Source organism: Porites lutea, chromosome 3 (assembly GCF_958299795.1).
Source record: "Porites lutea chromosome 3, jaPorLute2.1, whole genome shotgun sequence".
NCBI classification, from domain to species: Eukaryota; Metazoa; Cnidaria; class Anthozoa; order Scleractinia; family Poritidae; genus Porites; species Porites lutea.
Genome location: NC_133203.1, coordinates 7,873,650 through 7,885,503, shown reverse-complemented (window position 1 = coordinate 7,885,503; position 11,854 = coordinate 7,873,650). Strand labels below are relative to the sequence as shown.

The following is an 11,854-nucleotide window of genomic DNA, read 5'->3' as shown; positions in this document are numbered from 1 at the left end:
ACGCCACAGGATTTCATCCACAGACTTAAAAGTTAGAACTACATGCTAAATAAATAGCACTATGAAAAAGTACTGCTGAAGAGGTTTCATTTGAATGGTAACACCACAGGATTTCATCCACAGACTCAAAAGTTAGAACTACATGCTAAATAAATAGCACTATGAAAAAGTACTGCTGAAGAGGTTTCATTTGAATGGTAACACCACCACAGACTCAAAAGTTAGAACTACATGCTAAGTAAATAGCACTATGAAAAAGTACTGCTGAAGAGGTTTCATTTGAATGGTAACACCACAGGATTTCATCCACAGACTCAAAAGTTAGAACTACATACTAAATATAATAGCACTATGAAAACGTTCTGCCAAAGAGATTTCATTTGAATGGTAACAACGTAAGATTTGGTCCACGGATCTGACGAATGATGTTGCTAAAACGAGGTATAGTCGTGAAAGGGTTAAGTTGTTATAAAAAAATTTATATTACGTAACAGCGGGTCAGTTTGAGCAACAAAAAGTTTCAATTGAAACGTCTACAAACAAATTTTAATGATGGTTCCATGAGAGAAATGTTTCAGAATTGAGCATCATCGAGACTTTTTTAAAATGTTGTTATTCTGATAAGAACCAACAGTACCGCTGCAATAAGCCCCTCGGTCTTCCCAAACTCGTTCTTAGGATTCTCTCTAGCAGGAAAAGGAGAGAGGCTCTGGGAAGGAGTTCGCGCCACTCTCCCCTCACTTTAAAAAACACTACATTTCTATCACAAAGAAAAGTGTCGCTATCTCTCATTGCAAAAATTTTTAAACCCTACACAATACAATACAATACAATACAATACAATACAATACAATACAATACAATACAATACAATACAATATAATACTTAATTCAAGAGATAAAAACTAAAGTTACAAATATCTCTCGAAAGGGGATATCTAGAGGTCAACCCAATATAAAAGATTCCCCACACGGTATCAACGTAAAGAACTTTCAGTTATCTCGATCTCAGGTACTTGCAGAGTTATTTGAGAGCATTATTTAGCTAAGATAATGTCTTATTTTATAAAGAATAAAAGTGACAAGCTCACAATCGCATGCGACTACCTCTCAAAAGCGACCAGCGACTTAAAATGCCAAAATCAGTTGCTCAGTTAAGACGCCATAGGCGCGGGAACCTGCCTTTAAGAGCGACCATTTTCCATAGGCGAACCATTAGAGGCCTACTCAGACAATACTGTTCTACTGAAGACCGGTGTCTCTACTTACGACTACCCCTTGCGACCATTAATCGCGTGCGACCCAGAATCCCAAAATCATTTTCCCCAGTTAAGGCGCTATAGTTATCTAAAGCGACCAACTCTCATAGGGGACAACCAATCAAAGTCCCATCCAGGAAGCATTGTTCTATTGAGGACCAGTGTCTCTATTTGCGACCACCCCTCGTATGCGACCATCCCTCGTGTGCGGTGCCAAATCGGTTTCTCTGGTTAAGGAGACATAGTTGGAACCTATCTCCAGTAACAGACCACCTAATCGAGTCCAAATCGTGGAGATCTGGGTAATTTGGTTACCTGGCTGAGGTTCGGCTTTATAATGTAAATGATACCCCATGCTTCGCCTTCTTGGCACGTGTTTTTATTTTCAGAAACAAAGCAATAATGTACTTTCTCTTTCATTTGAGCCAGCCTCACTGCTGCGGCAAGGAAAACAATCGCTATAAATTCTTTTAAATCTTGTGCACATATATAGGCATCAGTCTTTCCTCTAAACATTCGTTACTTAACACGTGTCACCGACTGTGTTCTTGACCTTTGAACATGAAAAACAGTTACCTAGAACGTATTCGTCGTAAACAACTTTTTTCTATTGTATCTTACCGAAGATATATTTATCGCTTATCTTTTTACTTAAGTAGGCGGATTGATTGCTCAAAGAGGTGTTATATTAGTTGTTGACTCAGGCCACCTCCCGTGGAGAGTACAAAGTTTACCGAATTGAAGTGGGACGAAATGAGAGGTAGACCGTTAAGTAAACACTGGGTTGATTGATCGATTATTCTTAATAAAAATGATGTATAGCTACACTCAGTTTTTCAGTCAAATTAAAAGAAGTTAGACGTCAAATGCTTCATTTAATTGTAGGTCTTGATTGAAGTGCGGTATTAGGTGATTGATTCAAGAGGCTTTTTATCAGTTGATGGATAACTTTAGACGGAACCCCGCTGGTTCAGCCCTCGACCAACATCAAAGAACAAGTTTTTAAATAGTAAAATACCTTAACTTCAAAAATTGATCCGGATAACTGGAGTAAATACTTCAGTTTCTTGGGAACTAGATAGTTTCTTCATAGCTCAAAATGGATGTAGAATTCAAAGTTTAAAAGCGCGTTCCAGAAAATCACATTCCATGAGATATTTTGGCAGGCCCCAGAATGTTTTGAATTTCAAGTTTATCAATGTATATGCTAGATGACACTGATAAGTAAATTCACCCGAGGCGACTCATTATACCATCTTTACTACAAAACACATCTCTTTTGTAACTTGTTGTTCTGTTAATCAGAACCGGAAATTCATAATTGCAAAGTAAAGAGTAACTGTTTAGACCATGGCACTTGTTTCATGCCCTTCTAATGATCACCAACTAAGTTAAGTCGAAAACGGCGTTTTTCGCACCTTTTACAAAACAGCTGTGATTTCTTGCTCCAATGCGCAACCAGCCCACTTAAAAAGACCTAAAAAAATAACACGCTTCGATTAGCATTTCTTTGCCTCATTCAGCATGGCTCATTTAAAGTTCACAAAGGATCAGTGAAATATTTTACGGAATGAATTTTTTGGAAACATACGCGCACGAGGAAAGAGTTTATAAGCATAAGCAATGTTGCGGTCTTATGGCGTCTAACGGTTCATGAATCAGTAACAAAAGAGTTAGACGATGTAAAACCACAAGACTAAAATGATTGAAATCTGAACACGCAAGCACTAATTTTTTTTTTTTTTTTTTAATAAAATGTGGTATACCAATATGTTTCAAAATTCTTTAAGAAACTCTTATTATCAAAGCAGTGACAAAGACTATACTCCAGATTTCACAATAATACTTTGGAAAAAAAATTCAAATAGTTGCTTTTTTATCGCAGCGGACTCCGCCTTTCAAGACTTTCGACTGACTAGGCATTTGGTCGGTAAATAGTTTGAGGCAACAGTTTAGGTTTCGCTAGAGAAAACGTTAAGAGAAGTTTTGCATTGTAAGTTTTTCGCTTTGAGTATAAATGTATTCAGTCCTGCACAATCTCTATAATTAATTCAGGGACCAGTCGGTCTATTCCTCATGGTGTCCTAACCTTCAGCCATGTACTATTAATTGTCTGGCTCTTCAGTCCTCATTTTTCTCAATGCAACTAGTGATTTAACTTAAATTAATGGATTATTACTTTAAACGGACATCTTTTCAAGCCTACCACGTCATTTTTTGCTTCACTTTGATCAAGCAGTCGTGCATGACGTCGGAGGTCTAGGAACTTCTAGGACAAAGACTCACTGCTGGTCATGTCCACGAAACCATTTTATTCTTTGATTTACGATTTGTACACATACTTCATTGTTAAATGCAACATAAAGCTATTTTACAAGCAAGATATCAGAGCATTTAATTACATTATTTTCCACAGGCAAAGATATGAAAAGAATTTTAGGAAATTTAAACATTTTCCCCTCAAGTTTCTGTTATACAGTTTGAGATTTTTAGCCTGAGGAATAAAATAATTCAGCATTGCTATCAAATGAAGGCTGCTGAAGTCTGATGAATTTCAGATGTTTCTGTTCTTTTTTTATATATCTATATACACTCACATTTTTTAATGAGGCTTGTTTTGACCTAAATGAAGTTGTTAGTAGCAGCGCTGCACGTTTAGGGAGCAGCATGCAGGCTGACAAGACAAGAGAGTGTTGTAAAACGACGTTCACAAAAAGAGTTTTTGTTCTGGTGGTAACATTTCATACTTTTTGTACGTTCAGGACACCTGCATAGCTGCCAATTCCGCATAGCCCATCGATCTTGGATAAATGAAGCGCGTTTGGAGCTGTATACGGGGTGCCACGCCATTGTTCCTTCAAAGGGACCGAGCGACAATGACTAATCACCGTACTGACTTCGTTTCAAAGACTGCTCGGTGAAACAACCAGATTAACTACTCCAGCGACAAGCTGACAGTTTAAATAAAAGGAAATGATGGAGGATTTAATAAAACATACCCCCGGTCACACTGCCCAACTTTTTTTTTTTAATAAAATGCGCCGAAAGTTCACAATGCGCATAATTTGGTTCAGTGACCTTTGAGTTAAGCGCACGTTCTTGCTTTTAGTCGCCGAGGTTGCTCTTGTAACACGACTGTGTCGACGATATCTCAGCCAGAGACCTCGACAAAAGGTATCAGTCTTTTTTAAAACCTTTAATATAGCGTAGGTAATGTGCCATTTCCTTTCTAGCCTCGTTCGCGTTTTTGTTCTTTTGTACGCGTTTTGTTTTGTTGAGATTTTTATCAGATGGTCATTTCATCTTGAAATGAAATCAAAATAACCAGAGGCAGTGTTTTTTTTAGTGCTGTAACTATGTAAGCACAAAACTGCCAACTCCTCTTCCCAGTCGCAGCCTTTTCTAAGACGGATTATTGAGGCAGTGTAAAAGCTTGTGAAAGATAACATATCTCGATAGCATGTATACCATATCGATACAATGTATTGACCATGAATTCTTCTTAAATACATCTCCTTTTTGTCAGCTGTAAGGAATTAAAGCGATAAAAAGTTCGTAAAATATTGAGGTGCAGGTCTTTGGACAAAAATGTCAGGGTTTTGCGGGTATGCTGGAGCACTTTCGTGATGAAAAGAAGGCTGATAGCTTGGGTGGAAGCTCGAATTGAAATGGCCGCCTGCGGTCTCCTTCCCTACTTGCTTTCGAATAGTTTCTTTTAGTTCTCGCTTCCACTTCATCCGTCGATTTTGAAACCATATTTTAATCTGCGTTTCAGTTAGTTCCAAGTTTGATGCTATTTCAATTCGTCGAGTTCTTGTTAAGTACTTGCTAAAGTGAAACTCCTTCTCGAGCTCCACAAGTTGTCGTTGTGTGAAAGTGAACCTCTTCTTGTTGATGGGCATGGCTTGGCCTTTTTTCTCTTGGCTTACTTCTTCTTTCTCTGATTGCGCAGATACTGTTGATGTAAAAGGGCATTAAAATTAAGAATAACGAAATGAAGAGACATTAAGTCGAAAACCGCAAAGATTTGAATCTAGCAATCAATGTTACAATTCACCCAAAGACGATTCGGCTTATACGAAATCAGTGAGGCATCAATTGGCCAAACCACAAGTCTAAAATTGTGATTTGAAGCATATTTTCTCGGTTATAATGTGCTTGGAAGAAGCTTTATTAGCTAAGCAAAAAAGATTACGTTTCCTAAATGAGGCAATAGAATCATATTTTAAAGATATTTTACAGTATGTGTTTGCTCTTAATTACCGTGCAAGAAAGACCAAGAAAATATGGCCACGCCAGGAGATAAGTTTGTTGCATTCAGTGGGGTCGCAATGTTTAAAGATGGATGTAAACTGTTTCGGATGTGGCCGATGATAAGCAAGATAACCCTTTCTTCAGTCGATCGTTAAAAACGATAAAGTTGTTCTTTTCAAGACAAAGTGTCTTTGATAGTTAACTCCCACTTAACATATAATTCTTGCAAGATGAGAATTCATTTAGTCCAACTAGATTTTATTCTATTTTGAAGCAAGTGTATAATTCTTATATCTTAGTTGTAGCCTTGGAAGTGCTCCCAGTAATAGTTTTTATCTCAGTTATGTTTACTTTGAAAATGACACAGTTAAACTGCTTTAGAGATGGATTTTTGTGGCTTATTTTAATGAAGAACTATAAGCTAAATGCTTGAAAGGTTTTATGCCTGTTGTAGTTAGGTGGTGGGCTAACCTAGGAACGTGAAACGGCGTGAAAAACTTTGAAGAAATTTTGCTTTAGATACGAATTATGACTCCTAGTTATTTCTTAGCAAATTTTTCCAGCTTAAAGACCTCATATATTTTAATTCTGCTGATTTTATACCCTTAAGGTTCGAGGACATTATTGCCTCCCAAATTCTGTAGGTATGATTTATGACTCTTGTTGCTCGTGTTCGAACAGCAGGCTTAAAATAGTCTCTCTTAAATTTATTTCGATTTTTTTTTCATATTGAACTACATTTGACTTAAGTTGTTTTCATTAGTATCTTACTTTTGGTAAAAGCTTAGAAATACTACGGCTTTGGTTGTGCGCTTTGTACTTTGCAAGACATTCCCAAAACACATGGGAGCAATATTTGTAGGTTACAAAGGTCGCACGACTATTTTTGTGGTTTTTATTAGAAACATGACGGATTTTGCCTATATTTTGTAAAGATCGTGAGCGTTTTGTTCCCTTCTGGTCAACCGAGGGAAACGAATTCCATCTACTTTTGAAAGTAAGAGAACTAAGAAAGAACAGACAGTCTTGATGTCAGTACTGCGCGATATTCCAGAACAAAGACGGTCTTGAAAACTCTACATTTTCTCTCTTCAATTGCGCTGTAGGGCGTTCAGATGGCGATCAGAAACAACTAGATGGTAAGAACTAGTGAATCAATAAGTTTAAATGCCAGGTCGGCTCTCAAACATCGATGATTTAATCTCAAGAGTTTAATTAGCACACTGCATTGAAATCAATCAGCGAGAATTGCTCAAGTGTCAACGAAGTGTCAGCAGTGCACACAAAAATCAATTACCAATTTACAGGTTTTAATCGAAAAATTCGGCAAAGAAGTTCCTGTTTTGTTGCAAATGTGTAAATAAACAAGCTCTCGAGCAGGTGTAATGGAGTAACTAAGCCGAAATGGATCGCTTTAATATTGCACATACTTTGGGTGTTTATTTTCGTTTATTCGCACACTAGAAAAATGTGAGCGATGTTAAGTTTTTTGATTTTGGTCATTGATTAACGAAAACCGCCGTTGAATTTGATTAACTTAACGTTTTGTGGAATAAAGTTTATTGCTTATTTTGATTTATATTAAATTTCAGCTTTCGAAAGAAGACTTTGAGACACCACTTTCTGTGATGACCCATGAGAAATTCATCATTTAGCGAGCGATCAAAGATTCTTAGTCATTTGCTGCTCCACGATGTCAAAAAACACACGCTCCTTATAAAGAAATCATGGTGTTAAAAGTAATTTGCTTGTTTGAGATACACCTATGTTGTATTATCAGAATGTGGTTCTTCTTAATGCTTTTTATAGGCATCAGATCGTTTTATTTTTCAAAGGAAGCGCAATCCGTTTCCTTACATCGTATTTGTTGTTCAACAGTGCGTGCAGTGAGCCGGTGCACTTTTCGGCATCGTACACTCTGTCAAGATAGGTTTTAAAAACACGATAGCGAAAAAGGAATTGCCTGAAGCTGAGAGAAAAAAAAATTATTGTTGCGTTGCTAAAACTAGGCCGATATGGCTACAGAAACTATTCAGTATTGGCAAGGGTCCTTCAGATTTTATACCCATTTATCCACGAAGCGAGTAATAACTTCTCGAAAAATCGTGACAAAACACACAAACCAGTAGATTACAATACAAAAGATTATGATTGCAAACTAGATTGGTGCCATTTGTAACGGGATTTCACTGACAGTAGAACAATTTTTGTGTTTTTATCTTGATAGAGCCTTTAATCTACTTTTACCTTTTCTCTTAGTAAACATCCACCGGTAGTTAGCTGTTTGCCATCGTTTTTTCTCCGCGCTCTGAGCCCTTACACCTTCGTTGGCTGAAGGCTGTAGCTGTGGAGACGAAAACGAGGTGGAAGATGGCGTAATTGAGAGCTCATGGCTTGTCACTGTTCTCGACGCAGGTCCTACTGGAGGTGAGAAGGAAAGGAAACTTTGAGGCGCCGTGCCTAGGTTGATTCTCGGATGTGCGCCGTTGGGTGGATGCCGGAGAGGCATCGTTCTTCCAAAATCTAGTCCATGGAAATGCGGGATCGCCGATGTCAAGTGAGGAGCAGCAGGAAACCTGCATCGCCAATCGTCCATGTTTCTCGTGGATTATACTACGGGCACCTTTAAACTTGGGCTGCTATCTGGGGGGCGAAATTGATGGCTGTGGAGACGAACTTCGACAATGACCGTCTTATATACCGGGGCGGGCTCAACACACTTATGGTCAATTTATCGATTAATGGGATCAGGAGTACTGAAGATTTCACCGCCGCGCGTAAACACCGCTCGAAAAGTGCACTTTGCTCTGTTCAGCAAACTGGAAAATCTCCCAGGTCTTCAATTAGAGTCCCAGCTTTCTACTCTGTGCTAGGAAGTGTCTGACTGAATTTGCAAGTGTCACGCTGGGGTCGTGCTAACGTACAATGCGACGCACGCCTCACTAGTAATTAAAATTAAATCGTATTAAGTTAATCAGCGAACGCCGAACAATAGATCGGAGCCATCGTTCCTTTTTTTATCCGTATGCAGAAACAAAACGTTCCCACATATTTTAATAAAGACTAGCCCGGGGCAAAGTGGACTGTATTATCAATACATTATGCCTATTAAAAAGTTTACAAGTTTTGTAGCTTAGAACCACAAAGAATTCTTTTTGATCGAAATGTGATTATGTCACCTATTAAATTTGTCGACTTTGTAACCATTTTTTGTGTTGTCTTGCGAATTAAAAGAACAGTATTGATTTTCTTTCCGTTATCTAAACTGTAAACGAACGCGGAAGACCTCCCGCCCGTTCAAGGAGCCTTTTTTCCCAATACACGGTTGTAATATCAGTAAATTACAAAGTCAGTTATGGCTTTGTACCATATCATGATACAGCGGGAATTCTGTTACAGTGATCAACCCACTGTTCAAAAAATTGCAAGAATTTAAAAATTATTTTCATTTGCATTATATTTTATTTTACAACAAACCTTTCTGCCTTTGTCGTTCTGAAAAATTTTCACGATATTCCTATACAAGACTTAATTCAAAATATTCCGCCCGGAAGCCTGTATTTAAAAATTCTGCGTTTTTGTTATTTCATTCTGATTATTTTCTTTTAATGACTTTTTAGTTTCTAGTTGTCCCAATTTTTGCATATAAGCTCATCTCCTACAGAAGACGAGAGCGTCTTTTTTAGTATCGCTACTTGTGTCACTTTCAGTAGTCACTGTTGTTAAGATCATATCGGCAGCGTTAGAAGACAAACTTCTAGTGAACTGTAAATATAAAAATTTGAATAGGTTTCACATTTGAATAAGAGGCAGATTCCCGCTGTGAGATACAATTCAGAGTCGAGTCCCATAACGGCCTTGGCAGCTTTCAATAGCCAATTTTTTGAAGTGAATTCAACTCGACTGCCACTATGTCTACTCTCACTGAACTCTCTCAAGTTAATTGCAAGTCTACCTTATGTAGCGTTATACCCTTGAATAAAAATCAACTCTCTTAGCTTAAAACTCCACCCGCCAAAGTTCTAAAAATAGGAACACTGGCTTTATATATTTAGCGTGCGTGGGCTGTTTTGCTGTGGCATCTAAAGAATCGTCACAGCTCATCCAGAGAAAAAAAATATACATCCCTTCTATAGCAAAGATACCTTAGTTCCTGACATTTTTTGGGTATTTCGCTCGGAGCATTTTTTACCAAGTTAGGAGATATTTAACGCCTTTTTTTTTCACTGAGTGACTCGTTCATAAGAATTTAAGCAACACGAGTGAAAAAAATATATCGGATGAAAGAATATGCGGAGAGCAAAACAAAAAAAATATAATAAAATAAAAACAAAGAAACAAACAGAAATAACTTAATAAAAAAAATACTAAACTCGTAATTGCTGTCGCAAACTTAGGTCTCTTCGTACAGAGCTAATTATGTTCGGTTCACATTCACATTCAAATTGAAGACGGAGGTTAAACTTTATCCTTCTCGTGGATAAGACAAACGACAGAAATTCTCAAGCACATGCTTGGCTCGATCAGCTTTTTACTATTCATAAGAATCTGCGCTCTTGTGTGGTGTATTGATTACCAGACGTGTTGAAAAAGTGATCTCATATTCGTAATAGAGTTCTTCCTACGAAATAATCTACTTAGTTTGCGAGTTACAATCAGAGGGAGCAAAAATTAATGAAGATTTAAAGGTATAATAGCGGATTATTTCAACATTTATAAGCCGAGAAACTTCGTTCACCAAAGCTAAAAAATAAATTTTCCAAACGCGTCTGCTGAAATTACGTTAAAGTCGCTACCTTAAAAAAAAGTTTGCGAGGTGAACAATTTCAGTGAACAGTTATGTCAGAAAAGGTTTTGTGTGGTTCAGCCGTATTGTGATAACTCATGAGGTTCTATTGTCCTGGAGATCCAAGGCAGGTGTAAATCGCTCTACAAAACCAATACAAGAATGCACAACCGGCTGGTCAAAATTCAATAGTGTAATTTCAATTTAAATTTATCAAAACTCTTATCTTTGATGTAATATCAAAGTTGGTTTTATTTCTTCCCGAGGGTAAATACAAGAAATTAGCTCAAATATTTGTGACAATCCTCGAACAGTTTTTGTTTAATTTGCTCTTTACCCCGAAAGACAATTTACAATTTATACTTTGGGTCTATTATGACTTTCTATGAAGTAGTAAATTTTCCACTTTTTGTTTGGGAAAAAAAAATATCAAACAAACTTTTACATAAACACAAAATAATCTACAAGAATGTAATATTTTTTCTCTAAAAACCGTGCAATATGTTCATTTTTTTTTCACAAAGTACTATGTACACCTCGTCATTTAATTTTCGGAGATTGAGCGATATTTCAAAGTGTTACCGCACAAGAACTTCATGCTGAGGTCGTATATGGGGTGTTTCTATGGCCGATAGTCAAATATTTCGTATTCAATCTCAAACAAAGGTATCAGTGTGGTTGTATCCTTTCAAGCGAGTTTGGAGTTGGAAGTTTCCCGCTATGCCATACTATGGGGTCTAAATTAAAACACCGATATTTTAGAATAAAAACCGATTTAAAAGATAAAGCGAGAGAGAGAGAGAGCCTGGTCAAAAACTCAGAATAATGCCGGTATATATTGTACTTTATTTGCGCGCTTTTTAGATTTTTAAATCTACCAAACTGCTTTGACCAATTTCTTTCACAAGAAGACTTTCGGGACATTTTAATACACGCCTACCGCTTCCTACAGCTTTTGTTTTCCGCGTGATTAGGAAGCAGAAAACTATAGAAAACATTTAATAGTATGATTAAAGTCAGTTACCGCATCTTAGCTTCATTACCCGGTTCAGGCGTAGCTTAGAAAAACAATTTTATATTTTTTATCTATAAGCCCCCACAGTCCCTTACAATATTTGAAAAACATAATCAAAGAGAAAACAATTCATGGCTAACAGACAAAGTCCTTATTTTTTCTGGGTTTTCCGTTTTTCCCCCTTCAAAAACAAACAGTTCCAATTCCAGTTCTATCTGGAGCGCACGACCACTTTCAAACGAGTTCTAAAGAAATCCTTGGTGAACAAATAACATTTACATTTTGTTATAGGCTGCATTCAAATATACCAGTATACTGTAGAGGAGGCTACATTCAAATTAACCGCCTTATTCCTAGACCAAGATATAGCGAGATAATTTTTCCTTCTAACTTTTAAAAGTGGACGAAATTCTATGGTGTTACCCTTCAAATGAAGCCACTTTGGCACAACTTTTTGCATAGTGCTATTTATTTCGCAGGATTTTGGAAAAAAAAAGAATTTTCTGGTGAGTCTTTCCTTAGCCAAAAGGTTTAGTAAGT

General features: G+C 37.2%; 1 protein-coding gene across 1 annotated transcript; it reads right to left on the bottom strand.

Annotated features, from left to right (window-relative positions):
- Window positions 1-3,583: 3,583 nt before the first annotated feature.
- Window positions 3,584-8,109, bottom strand: LOC140930347 (homeobox protein ceh-13-like). Its single transcript, XM_073380030.1, has 2 exons — window positions 7,761-8,109; window positions 3,584-5,214 (listed from the first exon to the last, which is right to left on the bottom strand). The coding sequence occupies exons 1-2, from the start codon at window positions 8,107-8,109 to the stop codon at window positions 4,796-4,798; spliced, it is 768 nt and encodes a 255-aa protein (XP_073236131.1). The 3' UTR covers window positions 3,584-4,795.
- Window positions 8,110-11,854: the final 3,745 nt, after the last annotated feature.

Coding starts and splice junctions, on each gene's coding strand:
- LOC140930347 (XM_073380030.1), bottom strand. CDS start 8,109: ATGGACGATTGGCGATGCAGGTTTCCTGCTGCTCCTCACTTGACATCG. Junction 5,215..7,760: donor GATGTTTACTAAGAGAAAAG/GTAAAAGTAGAT, acceptor TTACATCAACAG/TATCTGCGCAATCAGAGAAA.